This window comes from Choristoneura fumiferana, chromosome 14 (genome assembly GCF_025370935.1).
Source record: "Choristoneura fumiferana chromosome 14, NRCan_CFum_1, whole genome shotgun sequence".
NCBI classification, from domain to species: Eukaryota; Metazoa; Arthropoda; class Insecta; order Lepidoptera; family Tortricidae; genus Choristoneura; species Choristoneura fumiferana.
In genome coordinates, this window is record NC_133485.1 from 13,823,789 (window position 1) to 13,846,563 (window position 22,775).

Sequence of the window (22,775 nt, forward strand, 5' to 3'; positions counted from 1 at the left end):
CTGTAAAAAGTGGATTAGTTTTTCTTTACTTTCATTCATAAACTGAGTTTTCTGATTTGAAACGACAAAGAAGGTACGAAATTGTCAACTTTTCTGTATAGGTATTCAAAGGTCAAGATTATCAAGTGCGGTCATATTCCTATGTCAACAAATAGTACATTGTGCATTAAGGGGCGTAAGATAGGGATTACTAACGAGGGTCTATTAGAAGCCCGACGCCGGACGTATATATACGTACTCGTAAATCCATAATTACCGCGGGAACAATTGAGGCCATTGTCTTTTAGTATACAGGCATGGAATAACATCATTGACGAGCAAGTGTGATGAAAAAGTTAGTTCTTTGTGACATGTACGAGTACGAATGAAACAGAGTGATTTTCTGCGATTTATTGATTTTCGATTTTTTTCCTTTACTTGTGTTGTGAAGCCTTCTTTATGACAAATGTTATAATTTATATTAACGAGAAGTACCCTGCAGGTTTCGATTGACAGTTTATATTTTAAACTGAAGTTTATTTTAAAATATATACCTTGTCAATTAAAAATTAAAACGGCTAGTAAAACGATTGATCTAAATAGCTCGAGTTTTTGAATAATAGTTGTATTCAATTTAGACATTTTAATAATAGTAGGGGAGCCCATGATGCTAAATGGGGATTTACTCGAGCGTAGGGACCTATTAGTGGGGATTAATGCTATTTTGTTAAACGCTGAATGTAAAGGTTCCCACGATACAGGCTAGACCTAGTGTAGGAACCACCGGCACACCAACTATCATTGTAACCTCAATGTTGAAACTTGTAAGAAACCTCTACTATAACTATGTTAATTATGTTTTTAATAAATATTAAATTATTAGATATTGTAGATTAGTTGATAGGAAAAATAAAGTACCTACCTATATTATGTTATGATTGACTTTATTATAGTTTATTTATTTATTTATATATTGCTGCTTATCCACTGCCTATATTTAATTTAGACGTGTATTATTTGTACGATATATATGAATGTGTAGATCTATTTTTGTTGAGTTTTAATATTCTGATCTATGGTTGATGCACCACCTGCTGTAAACTAGTCCTTCCCTCTTTCTGTAAAAAAGGTCACCTGGAAGAGCTCGCGATAAGGCCGCCTATTGCTTACCTTGCAATTTTTTCTCTGTGTACCTGTTTTCTGTATCGCTTACTATTTTTGGTGTACAATAAAGAGTCATTGTATTGTATGTTTTCCGTTGTGGAGTAAGTGACTACGGATTTCAAATATGTAAAAAAAAATACATGGAAATACTTCAGCGTATCAGATATTGTATTTTAGATGCCCCAACGTGTTTGTAATGCACCGAAAGTATTTATTTGCTGACGCGTGGTGGGAGTGGCCATTCGGAAGAGTAGAAAATAAAAAGAATAAAAATAAAGTCAGATATACAAAGGTTAAATGAACCCTAAAAATGCTGCCGTCAAAGGACTGACATTCGGACACTTCCGAATGTCAGTCCTTTGACGGCTTTGCGTCACTACGCAAGCTCTGCTCTGACTTATATATAATGGTTGAGGTACTCAACAGGATGCTAGCATCCTTCCTTATGTTAATCTGACACGCTCGAGTAAATCCCCTCTTTGGCTCCCCCACTAACCTACAAAACGTTTCTTTCACATTCCATGCTAGCATCAAGGCAATTAATCAGACGTGTAATATCTTCAGCGTCATAAAACAAACTGTTCTTATCGTCATTCATTGATCTAATACCGTCTGGATTCAATATTCCGTACCGCACCGAGAAAAAATAACACTTCTTTATCTTTAAATAGTATAAAATAAAGTCACTTCGCGCTATCTGTACGCTTAGATCTTTTAAACTAAGAGACAGATTTAAATGTTTTGTTCACCACCAGTAACGCGCGGAAGTAGGTATTAAATTTTGGTAAATGAAACTAAAAATGTTTAGTACTTTTGATTAGAGATCTAATGTATTTTATAGGCGTTATTTAATTATGTTTGGATTTTTGAGTTGAAATTTAGCTACTTTTTGTAATCGAATAGATTCGAAATTTGGTACGAGTAGATAAGTATATTTTTATATTATAGTTCAGTTTCCAGCAAAGTTTACACAAAAGCCAGAATGTACTCCTCTTCCTCCTTGACTTAACACTGTTCTGTGTATGCAAGGTGTTAATTAAATAACTGAAAACCTCAGACACTCAACCTGCCGTGCTCAAGCTAAAAGGCGTCTAAGTGACAAAATCAAGTTTTGAGATAAAGTCGGAAAACGCGGTGATTATTAAAAATCGATGCTAGTTTATATCTATAATTCATGAATTTAACTAGCATCTATAATTTATTTAAACTTGCATCGATTCAAAAAAACACCGCATTTTTCATCTCCTACATCCTCCATTCGATACCATCTCATCTTCAAATTTGATTTTGTCACTTAGCCGCCTTTTAGCTTGAGGGCGGCAGCAACAGCCAATATTGCTTATTTTAAATTAGTTTAAGATTTGCATTTATTTTCAAAATATCTCAATAAGTACAAAAATATTTGTATTTAGGGAGCGCTCGATTTTAATGATTATTTGCATTTTAAAGTTGAATATTTCGCAAACAGATCACTGCATCGAAAAATCGATCGTCTTCACAACCCAATGATTTGAGAAGAACTATCTAATGATCGGAAGAACCATCTATACTATAGGGCAAAACGAGAAAAAAAACCCTCTTTACGTCTGTGGAAAGTACCCTAAAATATTTGTTTTCCATTATTTTTTTACCTTTTAGACGGCATACTTGGGACATATTGTATATATCCATGCAAAATTACAGCTTTCTAGCACTAATAGGTAGTTTGTAAATAATATTAAAAATATTACATTTCGTTGTAATTATTATTTGTCGTTGTATCGGCATGCACATTAAGTATATGTAAATTCCAACTGTTTAACTATTACGGTTCTCGAGATACAGACACAGTAATATGTTTGACTGTGGTTGTTACTTCAGGTACGGAACTCTAATAAGTTTAAATTAGCTAGAACACATTTAAATATAACCAGAAAAGGTATGCTAAGGGCCAGGAAACGAACCTTGATCTTCACCATTCCGGGACGCGAGCTAGAGATACCCCTCCAGGCCTCTACACCTCACAACTCTCATTTCACGGCATATACTCGTACCTAATTCTCCAATGTGTTCACAAGACAGTTAAAATTTTTATGATTTAGAATATCTGTTTTTAGAAAATCTGTTATTTTTTTCAAGTAAAATAATTCTCAGCGGGAAAACCGTGCAATTCGGTACAAAAAAAACAGAAAGCTAAAATTTCTGAAGTTCTATAGTGATGCGAAAGATCCTTTCGCGGTCTAGTACCTAGACTAGTCAAAAGGGCCACTGGAGTTGGATCGGTAAAATGAAATCAAAAATAATATTGGCGCTTTTGTCTGAAATACATTTAATTAAACGAAAAGTATTTGTTTTGTATTATGTTATAAAGAATTATATTTATTTAGTGTTTTCGTTTTAGCAATGATACTCACGTGGCGTGGCCCCTATTTGGGTAAACCTTGGCTTAAGTATCGGTGATACTTGGTAATTCGGTGATACACGTTATTATTTTACACAGATCTCACTATGAGGGAATACAGGCTGTAAAATCGATGGCACCTGTCAGTTTCGATGCTTGCAATGTGTCGGCAGCGATTCGATTGTTTACATTTCACATGTTGTGAGGTCAGCGTAAGATAACGCAGTATCACCGAATTATCAAGTGCCTATCACCAATAAGCCATTCACACTATATTTAGAAAAACCTTTTCACATTTGATTGATGTCATTTCGATAATCCCATGACTAAGTTTTCGTGAAACCGACACCGTGACTCGCAAGTGCTCCATCATATTAAATTGAGTTATTGAAAGCCTCCTAATATATTGGCTAGCTCAGAAATTCAATAACCCTTACCCTACTAACAGGTAGTGACATTAGTGGTTCCTTAAGGTTCCATTAGGTACGTGGTTATTAGATAATCCAGGTTACATTGTTTTGAATGTGGGTAGGGTTGCCATCCTATACTGTTAAAAACAGTATTATACTGTTTTTCACAACATTATTATACTTTTTACTGTTGAACAAAAATAAAGTATACAATATACTGTTTTCAGCATCAAAATGCCTAGCACTAAGCACACGCTAAGTCAGTGCACCTAAGTTAGTCAATCACAGAAGTGGCGTTTCAGGACGACTCTGCCAATGTAAATACACAAAAAAGTGCTCCTTGTTGATTTAATTTTAGTTTGATTATCGCTATATTAATTAGTTGTGGGAAAAAGATTAAAAATTTGTCTTTAAAACAATAAAACACTGTTTTGTCCTAAAATACTGTTCATATTTCCAAAATACTGTTTATTTTCTTTCTCAGGCCTAAATTATTTGGCCTTTATTTATTGTAAAAAAGTTGGCAACCCTCTATGTGGGTAAGTTTGCAAAGTTAAACAGAGGCTTGTACCTCGAGTACGAAGTTTTTAATGAAAAAAACAAAATCAAAGTCAAAATAGTACTTATATGTGTGTAAATCTGTATTCAATTCAGGCTATATAACAAGCACTTACGAATGTCAAAAGAAAATCTACCACCGGTTCGGAACAACCTTGAGAAGAATCCTACAAAAAACTCAACCAGGTAGGTATATATTTTTGAAACACATTTATAATGTTATTTAATGATTTACATCACAAGTATTTAAAACAAATACGTTTTTGAACACTGTAGATTCGCTATTTGAAGCAAAATTTTGCAAAAGCGGGTTTTTGTAAAAAGGGTTGAAGTAAAATTTACTATTCATAAATCGAGGTACGCTTTGGACAACGTAACGCTCGGTCGTCGATACGTTTCCTAAGAAATACTACGAGCTTACGGTTCCCTTTTTGAATAGAATAACAACTGAGTCACAAACGGATGCTGTTTTGCAATACTGAGTCAACTCACTGTCATTTTGCAATACAATGTCAACTGTAAAAAAAATTGTAAGGGTTGACATTGTATTGCATGTAATTGCAAAACAGAATCCAACGTAGTTGTCACAAGCATGCCCGTCTACTGCGACGGCAAAATAAGGCGGTTGCAGCTGTCGTTCGCCGAATGGGGCCCACTGCCGTGCACTTTACTGTTACTGTTGCTGTCAACGCATTGTTGAAGTAAAGGGGGATAATAATGATATCATCATGTTTCTCGTTCTCTCCCTGCACATCACTGACGGAAACAGCTCGGCGGAGCGAGGATAGATAAATGAAGCGTTCCCATTGGTTCATGAAAAACACATCTCTGGCAGGTTTTCCATGGGAAAAAGTCGTATCTCAAGGGAACCCGAAGTGTCAATCAATAATTATTGTATGAAATGAGTTAACATTTTAATTTCATAAAACTTTAATATTTAGTGTCAAATGTCAAAATAAAAATTCTTATAACTTTTTCATCCTTGATAATGAGTACCTATGCATCAAATATAAAGGGCAACGATTTATTAGACTTGATAGCGATCCCTTAAGGGATAAGTTCGCCTTTGTAATGTATATCTCAATGTTTCTTGATTGTGTTTGCTTCTCTTTTGTACAAAAGAGTTTACATGCATACTACTTATGAAATGATTGCCGCGACATGTGCCTACATAGATGTTTGCGTTTGTAAAACATGTACATGTATAGTTACAGCTTGATGCGTAATTGAAGAGTCCCGGTATATTTCGAATATAAATATACTTAACCATAGTAGATAATACTGCTGTTGAAATGATTAAATATTTCTACAGAAGTTTTCTTTTTTAGTTTATCGAATTTAGCTGGTTATAGTTAAAAAGTAGGTCGTCAGTAAATACCTATTAGATTATTAATCAAAATTATTGGCCTAATTGGTATTTACTGAAAAAGATCATTAATATAATAAGTGTTTTGAGGAATTAATTTCCAGTAAGCTGGAAATCGTTTTAATATCTTCAGTTGGTACTAAATGCGTGTAATCCGAGTTTGCACCATTCCAGGAGTTGTGCATAACTTTTACAAATTTTCGCTCTTTTTTCAGTTTTTGGCTTATTGTATATAAGTATTAAGTTTAAGTGTAACATCTGTAGAACTGAGTTTAATGATCATGTTAAAGATTTTATTTCTTTGCGTTAAATTGATTACACTTTAAAAATAAATAATACTTATGTGTAATATTTATAAGATAGAAAGTAAATATTTTTTGTTGATTAATTAAAACCTGAAATTCGCTAGTTATGTAGTCGAAGTTGCAATTCAAAAAAAGCTTATCTCCCTTATATAATAATAAGACATTACTATAAATTAAATCAACGTCTAAAAATGGAACTAAAATATTTTTTCGAACTTACCAAATTGTTTCTCATCCAACATACAAAGTCCGGGCACTCACAGCACTAAAACTTCACTGTCCACTCGCGGCCCAGCAGTGGGCATGAGATGCGGTTGTGTGAGCCGCGCGCGCCTTTGCTACTGAACTGAGCGGGCGGGCGGCGCCCAGATGCTATCTCGACCGAACTGTGGCCTAACTGGGAGCGTTAGCGGAAGCTGTAGCGGGTAGTTCATTAAAGAGACCTCTTATTCATTAAATATCTATGAAATTAAATTGTTTCGGACAAGATCGGCCCTAATTTAAGTAATTTGTTGTATGTAACAGAGTGTTCACATAGGTATGTTACTAAACGACTATGACTTTTAGATAAGTTAGTAAAAACACATTGATACAGCATAAATAGCAGGATTAAAATGGATCTGAAAGAACCTCATATTAATTGATATTTTGGTTGTTTATGAGTACAATGTAAGTAGGTACCTAGTCCCAAACTAAACAAAGCTTGTAAATACTATGGATACTAGGCAACGGATAAATACTAATATAGATAAATACATACTTAATAAATACATATTAAACATCCAAGACCCGAGACCAAACATTCGTATTATTCATACAAATATCTGCCCCGACCGGGAATCGAACCCGGGACCTCAAACTTCGTAGTCAGGTTCTCTAACCACTTGGCCATCCGGTCGTCAAACTAGAAAGCATGACTGTCATACATATCAGTAAAATATGCAACAAAAATGAAATAAACTTAAAACGTTAAAACCTATTATTGTAATAAATATCTTGATTACAATTGGTAAACTGAATTTAAAAAAAAGTTTTTGGTTCACAATTTCACAAACTAAAACATTTGGAAAAATTAAGTATTTTTAATCAGTAAATCGTGTTTTCAACAATCTCTTCTTATCTACCTACTCGTATTTAAAAGCTACTAAAGGCAGGTTAAGAATCGAATTTTTTCACTGAATGTTCGGCCGTAGTTCATATTCGGTTCAAACCAGATTTGCACCATCTCTAGTAACCTAACCTAGTCTAGTAGTCTAACCATACTTTGTCAAAATGGATATTAGAACTACTAGAACCCCTTTACACATTTGAGTTTAAATAGCTCGCTGTTTTGCTCGCCCCGCTCGGCGACGGGCACGGCCTTAGGTCCACGTGGTCTGCTGCCACGCCGACACTGCAACAATATCACTAGAAATTAACATTAAAATATTTATTACATACTTAAAGCGAATTTCCGTGACTTCAGGAGATTTTGATCAGATCGTGTTAAATCATTCGCCACAATAATTTAATATCATCGTTTCCCTTTTTCACACACAATATCTTCGTAGATTTGTGCACTTTCTTACGATGTTATCCTCATGGTAAATTTCAAATATAATTTTGCACATGAACTTTGAAGAACTCAAAAGTGCGAACCCGGGCTCGAATCCACGATCCTCTGCTTGAGAGGCCATAGGTCAAACTACTGGAGCACCAGGACTGATACCTGGGGTTTATTAAATTAATCAGTTCACACCCGGCGAAAACAACAGGTTCGACAGACATTAAAAACATTGGTAGTAAAGTCGAGTTGACAATCTCCTCTTTTTTAGGGTTCCGTAATCCGAAGGGTGATAAAAGAACCCTTTAATGCCACTGACTGTCTATCACGGCTTAAGAACCGCACTAGATAGATAGCTGAAATGTATACCTACATAACTTATGACTCGCGTCGAGTTTGCTCGGGTACATTTTTAAAAAAAGGTCATTAATAAAAGATACTTCACAGTTTTCAGCTCCATTTCCCAATAACCCTTCTTCTTCGCAGTCGGGTAAAAACTACACCCGCGCAAAGCCGAGGCGCGTCGCTAGTATCATATGTCATAGGTATATAAACTTTCCGCGAAAACTTATCTAAAGAATGGTGGACATGAACACCGCATTTAAATCCGTGGCGTACCTAGTTTTAATATCTAAGCGTACAGACGGCGGGAAGTGCCTTTATTGTTTACATACTTACTACTTATGTAATGTATTTCTATTACCTACTGCTACAACAACAAATAATAAAAATTAAATTAAAATAAGATCTCCCGGGCCCAGCTTACCGATATATAAATGAACCCACACTGCGTACATTTTGCTTAGAAGCAGGCCTTTGTTAAGACTGGATTTTATTTTTATAAGTAGTGAGCCCTTGGAGCGCGAATTCGACGTGCAATTGGCTGTTTTTTTTTAAATATTCGGTTAAAGTACGACCACATAGGTACTAACTTTACATCCGACATTGTTCAACTAACAACAAATCGTTAGCTGCCTTCGGACCGACGCTAGGCCCTTCAGAAGAGTTTAAGAACACGATTTAAGAACTAAAGTCTCTGGAGTACTCGTCGGAACTTTTTAACATTTAGGGCTTTTGTTCTTATTATTTAATAATACTCGTGTGTTTCCCTAATATCGATACGTGACGAAATATGTCAACTTGATTTTCATACACTTCTTATTGTTGTATTGATACGAAACTTTGCATTTAAATATGCGTAGTAGTGTCTGATGACATAATAATATACACGAAAACTCCAAGACAGAACAATATAAGCTAACCATGTTTCGGTTTGTTAAAATAGTCTTACGGTGTATTTAGAATAAGGATGTTATCCAGGTGTTACCCTTACCCTGTCAGGCAGGCCTTAGAAATCCAAAATAGAAGAACGTAACCTACCAGAATTTGGGCTTGTCAAAATGGTCTTAGGGTATGTTTTGACCAAGGGTAGTTTAAATAATTTATACATCAATATCTATGTAAATTATGCCGACAAAACGGTACAATAAAAAAAAAATCTTTAGAGTACCTCCCATAGACGTGAAGTGGGAGTGATTTTTTTTCTCATCCAACCTTAAAGTATGGGGTATCGTTGGATAGGTCTTTTAAAACCATTACGGGGTTGCTGATACGATTTTTCGATTCAATGATTTGTTTGCAAAATATTCAACTTTAAAGTGCAAATTTTCATTACAATCGAGCGTTCCCCCCTCTAAAATCTAAACCAGTGGGTGTAAAAATTTGAAAACACTCAGGATGGTAGTAAGTATATATAACTTACAAGGAAAACTATAACGGTTAAGTTTTCTTGAGAATTATTAGTGTAAGGGCAATACATTAGCACCACCTATCATTAGTAGTTAGAGTAAATAGCAGCCTAAGGTATAAAATATACCTAAACTTGGTATATTCCGTACAAAATACGAAATCCTTAAAAAAATATTACTTAATTTTTTCGTAATGGTTACGGAACCCTATTTCGGGCGTTTCCGACACGCTCTTGGCCGGTTTTTTTAGTTTTGAAACTATATCACGACTCACGAAAATTAGCGACATAAATTGGGAGAGGAAATACACACGATAAAATTCCTATTCCTGTTATTATAGTCTTGTGACGATACAATATATTTCTCCTTTAACGACAGCCCTTGTGTCCTCCCTCCTGCCTAGAATAGTAAACAACCGTAGGTAACGAGCGACTTATACATCAAAATCATCATCGACATATACTACGTGACTCGTACCAATAAGTATTTTTCCTTATTTCATGAAAAGTCCCTCGACTCAAGTGTCTATTAAATACCCGTCTAGCTTCTTAATCGAGACCAAGGCCGTTTGTTAGGCCAGCTTAGAACCGTGAAAGTTAAAAGGGCCTATGTACTACGTACCTAGACGTGTAAAGGGCTTACGGCACGGCTTCACGGTTGCTCTGTGGACGTCAGTTCTGGATACTCGTTTTTTTGTATTGAATTCGTCACTTGTTTTTTTGCTTGTGCTTGCATTGTAATCTCGTCACAGAGTCAAAGATTTTAATGAAATACCGTTTGTGGTGGTATCAAATTTACCGTTTGTGGTAGTTGTCAAATTTTTGGGCTCCACAGAAAATCAGCGTTACTGCACATAATGTGCGGCAACACATGCTGAGTGGAGACCCTTATTGGTATCCTAACGTGTCACCAAGTAACATAGTTTTAGTGCTATGTTTAGTCTTAGTCTTAGTTTAGGTGGTAGGTACTTATGGAGCCAAAATAAACATTTCTTTCTTTCAAATCAATTAATTGGCTTCGGTGAAATCTTTCAAGTAGGAACAAGTAGGAACTTGAAAGATTCGAAAACAACTTTCGCAAAATTAATCCGCATTATTTCAGCATGTGGCTTGTGGGGTTTGAAAGGCCTCCTCCTTAGAACGCCACAGGAAACTCGCCATTTGCATGCACAGGTTGCCCGGATGTCGTCCGTCCATCTAGTGGGAGGCCTGCCAACGCTTCGTCTTCCGGTTCGTAGTCGCGATTCCCCGGACTTTTCTCCCCGCCCATTGCCATTTTAAGTTTCATATTCTTTGAGCTACGTCGGTGACTTTTGTTCTTCGGCGAATTTCCGTATTCCGGATTCAATTGCGCAAAGAAACTGCGAGCATAGCCTCTCTCCATCTCTCGTTGCCAATAGGTTCGTAATTAAGTCCTGATAAATACTAGTTCACCTTGCTCTTTGAAGTGGCAATGGCCAGGCCATATAGCACGGAAAACAGATGGCTGTTTGGGGCCAAAAGGTTCTCGAATGGAGACAGCGGATCGGCAAGCGCAGTGTAGGACGTCCACCAATGAGATGGACGGCTGTCCTGATTAAAACCGTTGGTTCACGGTGGATGCAGGCCGCTTCCAACCTAAGCGACTGGAGGTCTATGAGGTAGGTTATGTCCAACAGTGGACGTCCTACGGGATATGATGATGATGATGAATCCAATGGCGCAATGCGATGCAACTCACATGACTTTGTCGTGTAAAGGTTATTTTAGATCACTTTTCACATAGAATTATTAAAATAATTATATGGCATTATCTTTCCATTTTTATTCTCGCAAAGACTTAGGTGCCTTTGTGTTTCCTGTTAAAATTCATCAAAACTTTCTAACCGGAAAAAAAACCATTACATATAATCTCGAGAAAACTCGCCAACTTCAACTCTTTGTTTGATCTCAGGCGCAAAGGTTCAGAGAATCTGAAATCAAATTTTAGTCTTGACTTGACTAGGTAGGTAGGTATAGTGATCTATGGTGATAGGGTCTGTTCGTGGTTTATTGGGTAGTTCTACGAGCGTTTCAGCCGCTAACAGTTTCCTGTCGCTTACACTGAAGAAATTAGTCAGGTAAAATGGAAGGATTTTATAAAACGATATGGTGTGCATGCTGTATTTAAGTACAATTCAATAAAATTTCCTGCTTACTGTCTCTCGTTTTTAGGGTTCCGGAGCCAAAATGGCAAAAACGGAACCCTTATAGTTTCGCCATGTCTGTCTGTCTGTCCGTCCGCGGCTTTGCTCAGGGACTATCAATCAATGCTAGAAAGCTGTAATTTTGCACGGATATATATGTAAACTATGCCGACATAATGGTACAATAAAAAAGTATAAAAAAAATTTTTTGGGGTACCTCCCATAGACGTAAAGTGGGGGTGATTTTTTTTCTTATCCAACCCTATAGTGTGGGGTATCGTTGGATAGGTCTTTTAAATCCATTAGGGGTTTGCTAAGACGATTTTTCGATTCAGTGATTTGTTTGCGAAATATTCAACTTTAAAGTGCAAATTTTCATGAAAATCGAGCGTCCCCCCCCCCTCTAAAATCTAAACTTTTCTAAACCAGTGGGTGGAAAAAATTGAAAAAAATTCAGGATGGTAGTAAGTTTATCAAACTTTCAAGGAAAACTATAACGGCTAAGTTTGCTTGAGACTTATTAGTAGTTTAAGAGTAAATAGCAGCCTAAGGTATAAAATATACCTAAACTTGGAAGATGCCGTATAAAATACGAAATCCTTAGAAAAATATTACTGATTTTTTCGTAATGGCTACGGAACCCTATTTTGGGCGTGTCCGACACGCTCTTGGCCGGTTTTTTTCAATATATGCGTCAGGAAACTGATAGCGGTTGAAACACTCGTGGAACTACCCATTTGTCATTTCATTTCTTCAAATTATTCGCTTTAAGAAATTCATCGAAAAGTTTAATCTCGTTTGAAAAAAAAAATATCGCGAACTTTATGCGGCTCTTATTTTATTAACAGGGCAATTTTATTCGAAATACTACGAATTATAGTAGTAAAAAATCTGTCAAATTTATAACCTCCTTTTTTAAAGTCGGTTTAAAAGTATATTAAATTTAAAGGATTCTTAGTGGTAGATAGTTATCTGGCCCAAAAGGCAAAATAAAGTCACAAATTCATGCTTGTAGAGGTTGCCGGGTTGCAGGAGGTTGCTGGTTTGTAGGGGCTTGGCGGGTTGCAGGAAATCGGTGGTTTGTAGGGGATTGCCGGGTTGCAAGAGGTTGCTCGTTTGCAGGGGATGCCGGGTTGCAGAAGAGTGCTGATTTGCAGGGAGTTGCCGGGTTGCAAATGGCCTCTGCAACCTATGGCAGGGCTTGTCAAGTTGCATGGAGGTCGGGTTACGGAGAGTCGGCAGGTTGCTGGCAATCGCGGAGCTAGGTTGCCGTGTCCACAGAACCCTCGGTGCGCTAAATAATACATTTCGCACTTGCCCTGTTCTTTTATACTTGACGTACCTATTGTATTTTAGTTTGATTCCCATTTTGTGGCTTAACAGAGCCCATTATCCGGGTGATTTGGTCGTGAAATTGGATCGTTATTCGATATTCAAAATCTTCAGACTAACAAGAGCTAAAAAAAGTTTTTGTAGACATCGATGATATTCCTGCTAATCTAGCATTTTTAGCTGCAAAAGTTGGGATTTTTTAATGTTTAGACGTAGGTCTGTATGTTATTCCATCATACAAGCTACTCAACAGATCGGCATCTAGGTAGGTAATTTGGCGCACAGATAGTACTTAAAATCCGAAAAAAACACATAATTCCCACGGCATAGGGGAGCGATAGACTAATTCTATGTAGGTATTCTTCAGGTGTACCTATAAAATAATAGCGCGACTGATTAGCGCACACTGCCACCGACGCATACATGCGTTTTCGGAACTTCACCCAGTGCCGCTGACATCATTATTCATACATTTTGACGCATTCAAATCGGTCCACCCGTTTAAGAGCTACGATGCCACAGACAGACACACACACACACACACATAGCGGTCAAACTTATATAATGGAAGAAAGAAATGACTTTGTTAATATGTTGTTCTGATGGTAATAATAATAATATATTTTCCTCATCACCACGTTTTTACATTATTAATTTTGCCATTAGATACGGCCAAACGTTATATACTTATCTGTAAATGAAATTTCTTTTCAACATTTTACCTATTGTGATTGTCCCACGAAAAAACTCTTGATAAAAAATGAGAAAGTACTCTATTCAGTTAGATATAATTGCTATATTCGAACGGAATACCTACTTCTGTGATATACCATTATGTGTTGATATGAAATGAAAAATACAACTATAAGAGTAAGCTAAAATGTAAAATGTAATGCCCAATAGACGACAACCTGTTGCCATCTCTATTGCTAATGACATAAGATTAAAAATGCCAACCATTGGAACAGTGACGAGCAGTACGAGCACTCGTACATTTACCTTATGTAAGTATAGGTGGAGCCACCAGATTTGATTGAAGTCACGCACACAAGAACCTGTCGTGTAATGATTATCGTGAGCAGGAGATTGACATTTACTCATTCATTTAATTAATTCTCCTTTTGTGCAATCAGTTCTTTTTGTAGCTGTGTGTGTAATCATTCACTTCAACTCTCGTGACACTGTCTATAGCTACGTGGGGCTTAAGAGGCGTTTCCTCTGTTCTTTACATACAAGATTTTAGTATGAGTTGCACCAAGTTACTACTACTTAGTTAGTTAGTTATAAGTAGTTAGTAAAGCCGAGTTTAGACATGCAAGAAAAATCGTGCAAGTTGTATTACATTGCAGCGCTAGATTGACCAATTGACCGCTACAAACTCGTTGGCTTTACGGCCTCACAATGTAATGTAACTTGCACGATTTTTCTTGCAAGTCTAAACTCGGCTTAACGACGGGTGCTGTTCAATTAATTAGTATAAAAACTTTAGTTTATTAACTTTCCCGCTTGCAATGAAAATCATAATAAAGCTTTTAGCGTAACAACAATATACATAACTTTTTATAAGCGTAACGTTTAACATAACACTCATTTGGAATAACAACTTTTGCCATAATATTCATACTATCTATTGTTTAAACACAACAATAGAGCCGTCAAAACATTAGCAGAATATTCCATTATTATTCTTAGATTAAAACTATTTATCTTTCTTACTGAAAGCCATAGGCGAATATAGGTACCTCCTACCTTCTTAAATTAACGAAACACGGCGGCGTCAAAATTATAGATGACCGCCGTTTGTATGAGCAACCGTACTCACACAATTCGGGTCCGTATCATGTGTATCAGGGGTCCGCAGTTGGCTAGTCTTTAAACATATTTATTAGGAAAATCTAAAAATTTTTTTTTGTGAATTGTTTAGGTAAATTGTGAAAGTGGTCCATGACTGCAAAAAGTTTAAGAAGCCCTGATCTAATGGAACGCTCATCTCTAACCCAGGTTCTGTAGCGACTCCTAGCGCCTTCTAGTGAACACATATAGAAATATATTAAATATATTCACCCGGATAACTCACGTCTTAAATCGAGTTTAGCTCGACATGTTGTTGCAGCACCCGCTGAGTCGCGTTGCTCCAAAGACGAAGGGCTACGAATTAGCCCGAAACATGTCGAGCTATACTCGAATTAAGACGTGAGTTATCCAGGTCTATATATTTAATATGAGTGAGTCTCACGGTAGTTTCACATATGGAAACACCAACCGTGTTCTACATCGCGCTATCGAAGTTTCACAACTCGGACGCATATATATACAATATATCCTTGTCCTTTGGACTTTGGTCCCCAGGCAGATATATGTAATGTGCGAATTTCTAGTCAAGACCGTTCAAGCCTTAGACAGTGATATTATTAATTACCCGCGTGTTTGTTATGAAATTACAAAAATCTTGGTTAATAATTTACCAGATGAAATGTGTTGTTTGTGAGGAGTGCGATAGCAGAGGGCGAGGTCGCCAGATACTGTGGTCAGAGGTCCGTCAGACTGTACCTATTGCATTCAAAGTACACATAGATTGTAGATTCACGAAGCAGTGTTATCAGATCGATTTGTTGAAACTAATACTTTAATCATCTCTTGCTTATAGGTACTTAAACTTTATTTAGAGCGGTTCTGATTTTACATAGTAGGAGCGTTAGTAGTAAAACCTGCACGCACCCGCCACCACCAGCAACAGGATAAGACACTAGCGCTGCCATATGGGTAGGCAACACTAGCGCTAACATCAGCGTAAGCAACACTAGCGCTGCCATTTGGAGAGGCAACACTAGCGCAAACATCAGAGTAGGCAACACTAGCGCTAACATCAGGGTAGGCAACACTAGCGCTGCCATTTGGAGAGGCAACACTAGCGCTAACATCAGAGTAGGCAACACTAGCGCTAACATCAGAGTAGGCAACACTAGCGCTGCCATTTGGAGAGGCAACACTAGCGCTAACATCAGAGTAGGCAACACTAGCGCTAACATCAGAGTAGGCAACACTAGCGCTGCCATTTGGAGAGGCAACACTAGCGCTAACATCAGAGTAGGCAACACTAGCGCTAACATCAGAGTAGGCAACACTAGCGCTGCCATTTGGAGAGGCAACACTAGCGCTAACATCAGAGTAGGCAACACTAGCGCTAACATCAGGGTAGGCAACACTAGCGCTGCCATGAGGAGAGACAACACTAGCGCTAACATCAGAGTAGGCAACACTAGCGCTAACATCAGGGTAGGCAACACTAGCGCTGCCATGAGTAGAGGCAGCACTAGCGCTACCATCAGAATAGGCAACACCAGCGCTGCCATGAGGGTAGGCAACACTAGCGCTGCCATGAGGAGAGACAACACTAGCGCTAACATCAGAGTAGGCAACACTAGCGCTAACATCAGAGTAGGCAACACTAGCGCTAACATCAGGGTAGGCAACACTAGCGCTGCCATGAGTAGAGGCAGCACTAGCGCTACCATCAGAATAGGCAACACCAGCGCTGCCATGAGGGTAGGCAACACTAGCGCTGCCATGAGGGTAGGCAACACTAGCGCTAACATCAGAGTAGGCAACACTAGCGCTGCCATGAGTAGAGGCAACACTAGCGCTAACATCAGAGTAGGCAACACTAGCGCTAACATCAGAGTAGGCAACACTAGCGCTAACATCAGAGTAGGCAACACTAGCGCTAACATCAGAGTAGGCAACACTAGCGCTGCCATTTGGAGAGGCAACACTAGCGCTAACATCAGAGTAGGCAACACTAGCGCTAACATCAGGGTAGGCAACACTAGCGCTGCCATGAGTAGAGGCAGCACTAGCGCTACCATCAGAATAGGCAACACCAGCGCTGCCATGAGGGTAGGCAACACTAGCGCTGCCATGAGGAGAGACAACACTAGCGCTAACATCAGAGTAGGCAACACTAGCGCTGCCATGAGGAGAGGCAACATAGAGCTACCATGAGGAGAAGCAACACTACCGCTACCATTAGAATAGGCAACACTAGCGCTACCATACCATCAGAGTACACACACACACACACACACACGCACACGCACACACACACACACACACACACACACATAGCTACTCACCAGCCCTGCCTCTAGTTTGCCTTCGCTAGCACCCTTCGTTAACGTTTATTTAACGTTTGGGCTCCACAGAAAACCAGCGTTACTGCACATAATGTGCGGCAACACATGCTGAGTGGAGACCCTTTTGGTATCCTGCTGTGTCACCTAGTAACATAGTTTTAGTGCTAGTTCTAGTCTTAGTTTTAGGTGGTACATTTTTGGAGCCAAATAAACTTTTCTTTCTTTCTTTCTTTTTTCTTTCTTCGCCTGGCCTGGAGTAGAGCGCAAGATCTAAATGCTCGAAGGATGGTTCCGTAAAAAAAGAGTATTTAATTTTTATGCAAAAAGGGGAAAATCTAAAGACTATTATTTTTAAAAGTCGCTGAACTAATGTCTATGTTTTCATTATTTGCTCGTGTTACAGGAAACACCCGGTATAGTTTTCAACGAACTGTAACACAGCCTTGTTTCTTTATCTCTTTGAAACACCTCACGGACGCGTGGCCAGCACGCCGAGCGCTGCGTGCCCGCACCCGGAAGGCCATGACTCGGTAATAAAATAAAAAATAAACAATTAATTTGATAGCCCCAATTAAGTTGTGAAACTTGGGTGCTATGTTGACTGCCAAATATCTCTTTTCTAATGTGACTCTAGTGTATCGTATTTTGTTGCGTCTCTGTCAAATGAATTTATTCCGTCTTAAAAAATCGTCATCATCATCATAGCCTATTTAAGTCCCACCCACTGCTGGGCACTGCTAGACTTTCGCTCAGAATGAGAGGGCTTGGGCCGTAGTTCCCACGCGACGCGGGCCCAATGCGGATTGGAAACTTCACACACACCATTGAATTGCTTCGCCGGTGTGTGCAGGTTTCCTCACGATATTTTCCTTCACAGTACGTTTTTCCACCACGTCTTAAAAAATGGTAAAGAAGGAAATTTCCATACAAATTAATTAGGATATTTTAAGAGATACGTTATTCAGCCATGGTAGCCTGGTGGATTGGACCCTTGATTGACTGATGCCCCTCTTAAGCAGAGGATCGTGGGTTCAAGCCCGGGCTTACACTTTTGAGTTTTTCGAAATTTGTGTAAAATCACAATTTAAATTTACCATGAGCTTTACGGTAAAGGGAAACATCGTGAGGAAACCTGCATAAACTAGTGAAGAAGACCCAATCTAGTTTCATGCAATTTTCTGTTATGCCAAGAAGAGGGAAATGCATCTTTGTTTCAGTGCAGGCATGGATATAGTATGATCTCATAATTACTTTAGATAGAAATTTGAGTCAATAATGCAAAAATATTAATCAATTAATTTATCCTTTTTCACAACAGAAACCTACTACACATTGGAAAAAGTGAACTAAACTAATTAATTAATTATTATTATTAAGTATTAAATTTAAATTTAAATTTAATGTAATTTTGTATTGTTTTTTTTTTATTTCAATTTGTCAAAAATAATTAAACTATATTATAAAGCAATACATCATTTGTTTATTTTCAAACCATTCTCTAAATTAGCATTCAATCCTACATTATTGTATTCAAACATTTTGCCAAATAAAGAACTGTACAGCTCGCTTGTGCTCCCATCAGTCCATGAGTTGCATTTCTCTGGCGCCATATAATTAACCAGCTGATTATGTACAACATATTTGATTTTCCGCCCCTTTGTAGCTTTCGTGTCTACCTTCCGTTTCATTTTACTCCTCATTTGCTGGAGTGCAATCCATTGCCGACTCAATTGAACAGGATCCGATATGTCTGCTGATTTGCATTCAATCAGCTCCCTCAGCAATTGATGATAGAAGTCAGTGTCATCAAATATTTCACTTATATATTCATCATCATCTTTTCTGTCTTTAATCACAGGATTTTCCAAGTCATTTGCATCTTTAGCCCCATTAACAGAAGATTCCTTTTTATAACCAACAATTTCATACTCTGATCGTTTTAGCTGTGTTCGTTTGAGCAGTTTATTTTTATCTGATAGGATATACGAGATTTGTTGTAATATTGTATTTGTGGGGGCGTTTTTAATATTAGTGGCACTAGCCAACCGCGTTTTCTCATTCCATTTTTGGATGGTTGTATCTCGAAATGGCTTAAATACTTTATGAATAGTAGCCAATTCACTCTCATAATCTTCTAGTTTACGTTTCTTTTGTGGTTTTTCCTTATTTTTGGCAGTTTTCTCTGCATTTTTCTCTATAACTGGACAATTATCTTCGTCCTCCGTGTCAGAAGGTATTTCTTCATTGTCTGTGTCACTTGGTATCTCTTCATCACTCTCTTCCTTTTTCTCTGCCACGGTTCCACCTGCCTGCTTTTTAGTAGACAATGTTTTGGTTTCAGGGAAGCCTTTTAGCAACATATTTTGTAGGTTTAGAAATCTGAAACAATGGATGCATTGTTAGAATTTAAGGTAATTATTCTGACAGCAACAGTTTTCACTGTATGCCAGTGGCGTGGAGTGAATATTTGGATTATACTGCGGAGGGTGAGTAAAGCATAAGTTAGGTATATCTATAATAATAATAATAATAATTTTATTTTCAGACCAGGTCCATACAAATTACAAAATTAAAATACAATAAAATAAAGAACAGTATCAGTAGAAACTTAAAACTAAAACTAAACTAAAATAAAACTAGAGGTGCGCATGCAAGGTGTATCTATGGCCAGAACATCTGGCCGTTAGTGATGCAAAGTTTGGCATATTTGTCATCACTTGACGTTTGTCACATAAAAAAATTATGCAATGCAGAGGGAATCAAGTTCTTAGGACTCCACGCCACTACTGTATGCTCAAAACGAACAACAGACTTCCTACAACTTTCTACTTAACACGCAGTTTATCCTTCTAATGCCCAAGTCAAATTTTTGATTTATAAACATCAAACTTTATGTCATTTATTTATGATACTTTGATTGAATAATATAAGTCCTTTGTAAATGACTGGGCGTTAGGAGGGTATGTGTGTGTGCAGGTCATAAATTTGACCCACTTCCTGTGGTTGAATTGACTGGATGGTATGGAAATGTAGTTTAGATGACAAAGAGCAAGTACAGTCAACCAAAAGTGCAGTCGAAAAAAAGCTTGTCTTAAAAATTAAATTTTTAACAAAAAGTTCTTGTAGCAAAACTTTTCATTACAGTGCCACTGTACTAAAAGTCAGAGATGTGTGAAACCAGAACAAACCAATTTTATACTTGCTAAGTATATGGATACCAACATACAAGACGCTTCACCATTCAGATAGGGGACAGGCTTCCTTTTAGAATGAGAGGGCTTGGGCCTTCCTAAGCAGGCCCAGTGCAGATTGTGAACTTCACTCACACCTTTGAATTAATATGCGGTTTGTGCAAGTTTCCTCACAATGTTTTCCTTCACCATAAAGCTTATGGTACATTTCAAAAGTAATTTCACACATGAATTTTTAAGAAACTCAGACGTGCAAGTCTGGATTTCAGCCCACAAACCTCTGATTGCAGGGCTGTAGGTTCACCACCCACAAGACTACCACTGCTTAATTATTTGATTCAATTCAATTGAAAAATATTTATTTCAGATATAAAACACCAACTGAATCGATTTTAATGCAACATAGCTATAAATAAAATGGCAAGGAACTCCTTTCACACAAAAAATCCATTAAAATCAATCCATTTGTTTGAGAGCTATGATGCCACAGACCGACAGACACACATTAGTGTAAAATTTATAACATCCTTCTTTTTTAATCAGCTAGTCTTTAAGTCTTGTAAAAAGTTTCAAAGGACACTTACTTGTCTAGAACACTAGCAACATTGGCTGTTGTAGCAGTACACGCATCAGTAAATTCGTTTGTCTGAGCCATATCTTTGTGTGTTTCCGGTAACGGCATTTGGTTGGCTGTATTCATGCAACGTTGCAAGTGTATCCGCATCTCCAGCAAGCCTTCCCAGACCAACAACTGATTCCTTACACAAGCACCTTTCTTGGCCTCCTCGGAAACATTTTGTTTCTTCATATGTTCAAAATTTTCTGCAACAGGCTCCTCCATTTGACTTATGTCGTAGCCCTCATCATCATCCTCATTTTCATCACTTTTATCTTCAGACTGATCGCTGTTAGAGTTCTTTTGGGGTTTAATAATACTATAATCCTCGCTTTCGCCGTCAGAACTAAAGTCTTCCGAATCTGAAAGACTCTTACCAATATGAGTATTAGACACGGCATTTTCCGAAGCATCCGAGTCGGCTTGAGTAAATTTGCTAGTTAACGATGCTAAATTGGACTCAAATCCTCCAGTCTCACCACCATCAGAGTCACTCTCGATCTCGCTTTCTGAGCTTTTTTTGTGCAATTCTTTTCGAGTTATTACTTGCCCTTCGTATTTTTTACTAATTTCACTTAATAAGTTAACGTTCCGTTTCCGAAAATCGCTAATAACAGCGTCGTTTTCACTGTCGGAAGAGCTTAAATCGGCCCGTGAGACGGTAAGGGGTTTTGTACCAAATACCTGATCATCCTCAATATCCGCTCGCCCTTTTACTGTTAAAGCATCAGCAATTTTATCGGAAAGCAAGGGTTTCGCTTTTTTCTTCTGTTTCGGCTTCATATTGATAGGTAGGTTTTACCAATTTTTTACCTACCACGACTCCACAACACACGTGTTAACGACGTTGACAGCGCTGGTTGACTGTGTTGCCAGATGGGTTTTACGTTCGGTTACGCGCAGCTCTTAAAAATAGTACGCAAATTCAAGTTTGAGTACGCAGTATAATATTTATTGACAAACTGTGCTTTATGCAGCTGGTGCATAAACAAAGGCCTCAAAAAAAAAACCGGCCAAGTGCGAGTCTGACTCGAGCACCGCGGGTTCCGTGCAAACTTGTCCAATTTTAACTCACTTTTAGTTTAGGTCACTTGGCCGGGCCCGGTTAAGTTGGCACCTAGTATCAATTATATGTTCGATTTTGGTGAATTTGTAAACTAGCTCGGCCATTGTCTGTCAGATTTGTCAGTGTCACTTGCTTGTCGGTGCGACAGCCACAGATTAGAAGTATTAGTTGTTAACATTTTTTGGGAATGCTATTCTGGGAGTCGCGCTGTCATCATTCATCCACCATTACGTCTCATATTTCGTTTTCTAGAATTTTACCGTACAACGGCAAAAACTACTAGACACTGGCAAAATTGTCCTCCGATGGACAGAGCCATATTTTTTTAAAGAAACAACAACAACAACAGTTTTTGGGTGCGCTCCTAAATAATTATTAATCGGAAAACGGATATTAACTGTCAAGTGGAGTAACAGCTAGGCTGTCAGGTTCTAAAATATAAAAATAGTACGCAAATCGACCGATGAGCCATGAGCGAAGGCCATAAAATAGTACGCCGTGCGTACTATTGCGTACCCATCTGCAGGGCTACTATGAAACTCGAACCTCGAAGTTCGTATCATACCGCCCCTCTCGCTCTCGTATTAAACTATAAGTGTCAGAGCGGTAAATAAGGAATTACGAACGAGAGTTCTATTAGAAGCCGAAGTCGAAGACTGAGGGCTTTAATGAGTCGATGTTCGTAATTTCTAGTACCGCCCGTGCGACATACAATGTTTTTCATCACATTTGCAAATAAAATTGTATACTTATTTGTAAAAGAAAAAATATAATTGTTCCAAATATTGGCGATACCTTAGGCTGTGCTCTTGACAGCGTC

General features: G+C 37.9%; 2 protein-coding genes across 2 annotated transcripts in view; both read right to left on the reverse strand.

Moving 5' to 3' along the window:
* Positions 1–6,520, reverse strand: part of LOC141435236 (adipokinetic hormone/corazonin-related peptide receptor variant I-like) — a 118,805-nt gene extending 112,285 nt beyond the window's left edge. The window contains exon 1 of the mRNA XM_074097887.1: positions 6,383–6,520. The gene's annotated coding sequence lies outside the window, so the exon portion shown is untranslated. The remainder of the gene's footprint in view (positions 1–6,382) is intronic.
* A 12,019-nt stretch (positions 6,521–18,539) lies between these two features.
* LOC141435240 (protein AATF-like) lies at positions 18,540–21,731 on the reverse strand. Its single transcript, XM_074097895.1, has 2 exons — positions 20,858–21,731; positions 18,540–19,461 (listed from the first exon to the last, which is right to left on the reverse strand). The coding sequence occupies exons 1-2, from the start codon at positions 21,670–21,672 to the stop codon at positions 18,555–18,557; spliced, it is 1,722 nt and encodes a 573-aa protein (XP_073953996.1). The 5' UTR covers positions 21,673–21,731; the 3' UTR covers positions 18,540–18,554.
* Between the last annotated feature and the right edge of the window lie 1,044 nt (positions 21,732–22,775).

Coding starts and splice junctions, on each gene's coding strand:
- LOC141435240 (XM_074097895.1), bottom strand. CDS start 21,672: ATGAAGCCGAAACAGAAGAAAAAAGCGAAACCCTTGCTTTCCGATAAA. Junction 19,462..20,857: donor GTTGCTAGTGTTCTAGACAA/GTAAGTGTCCTT, acceptor CCATTGTTTCAG/ATTTCTAAACCTACAAAATA.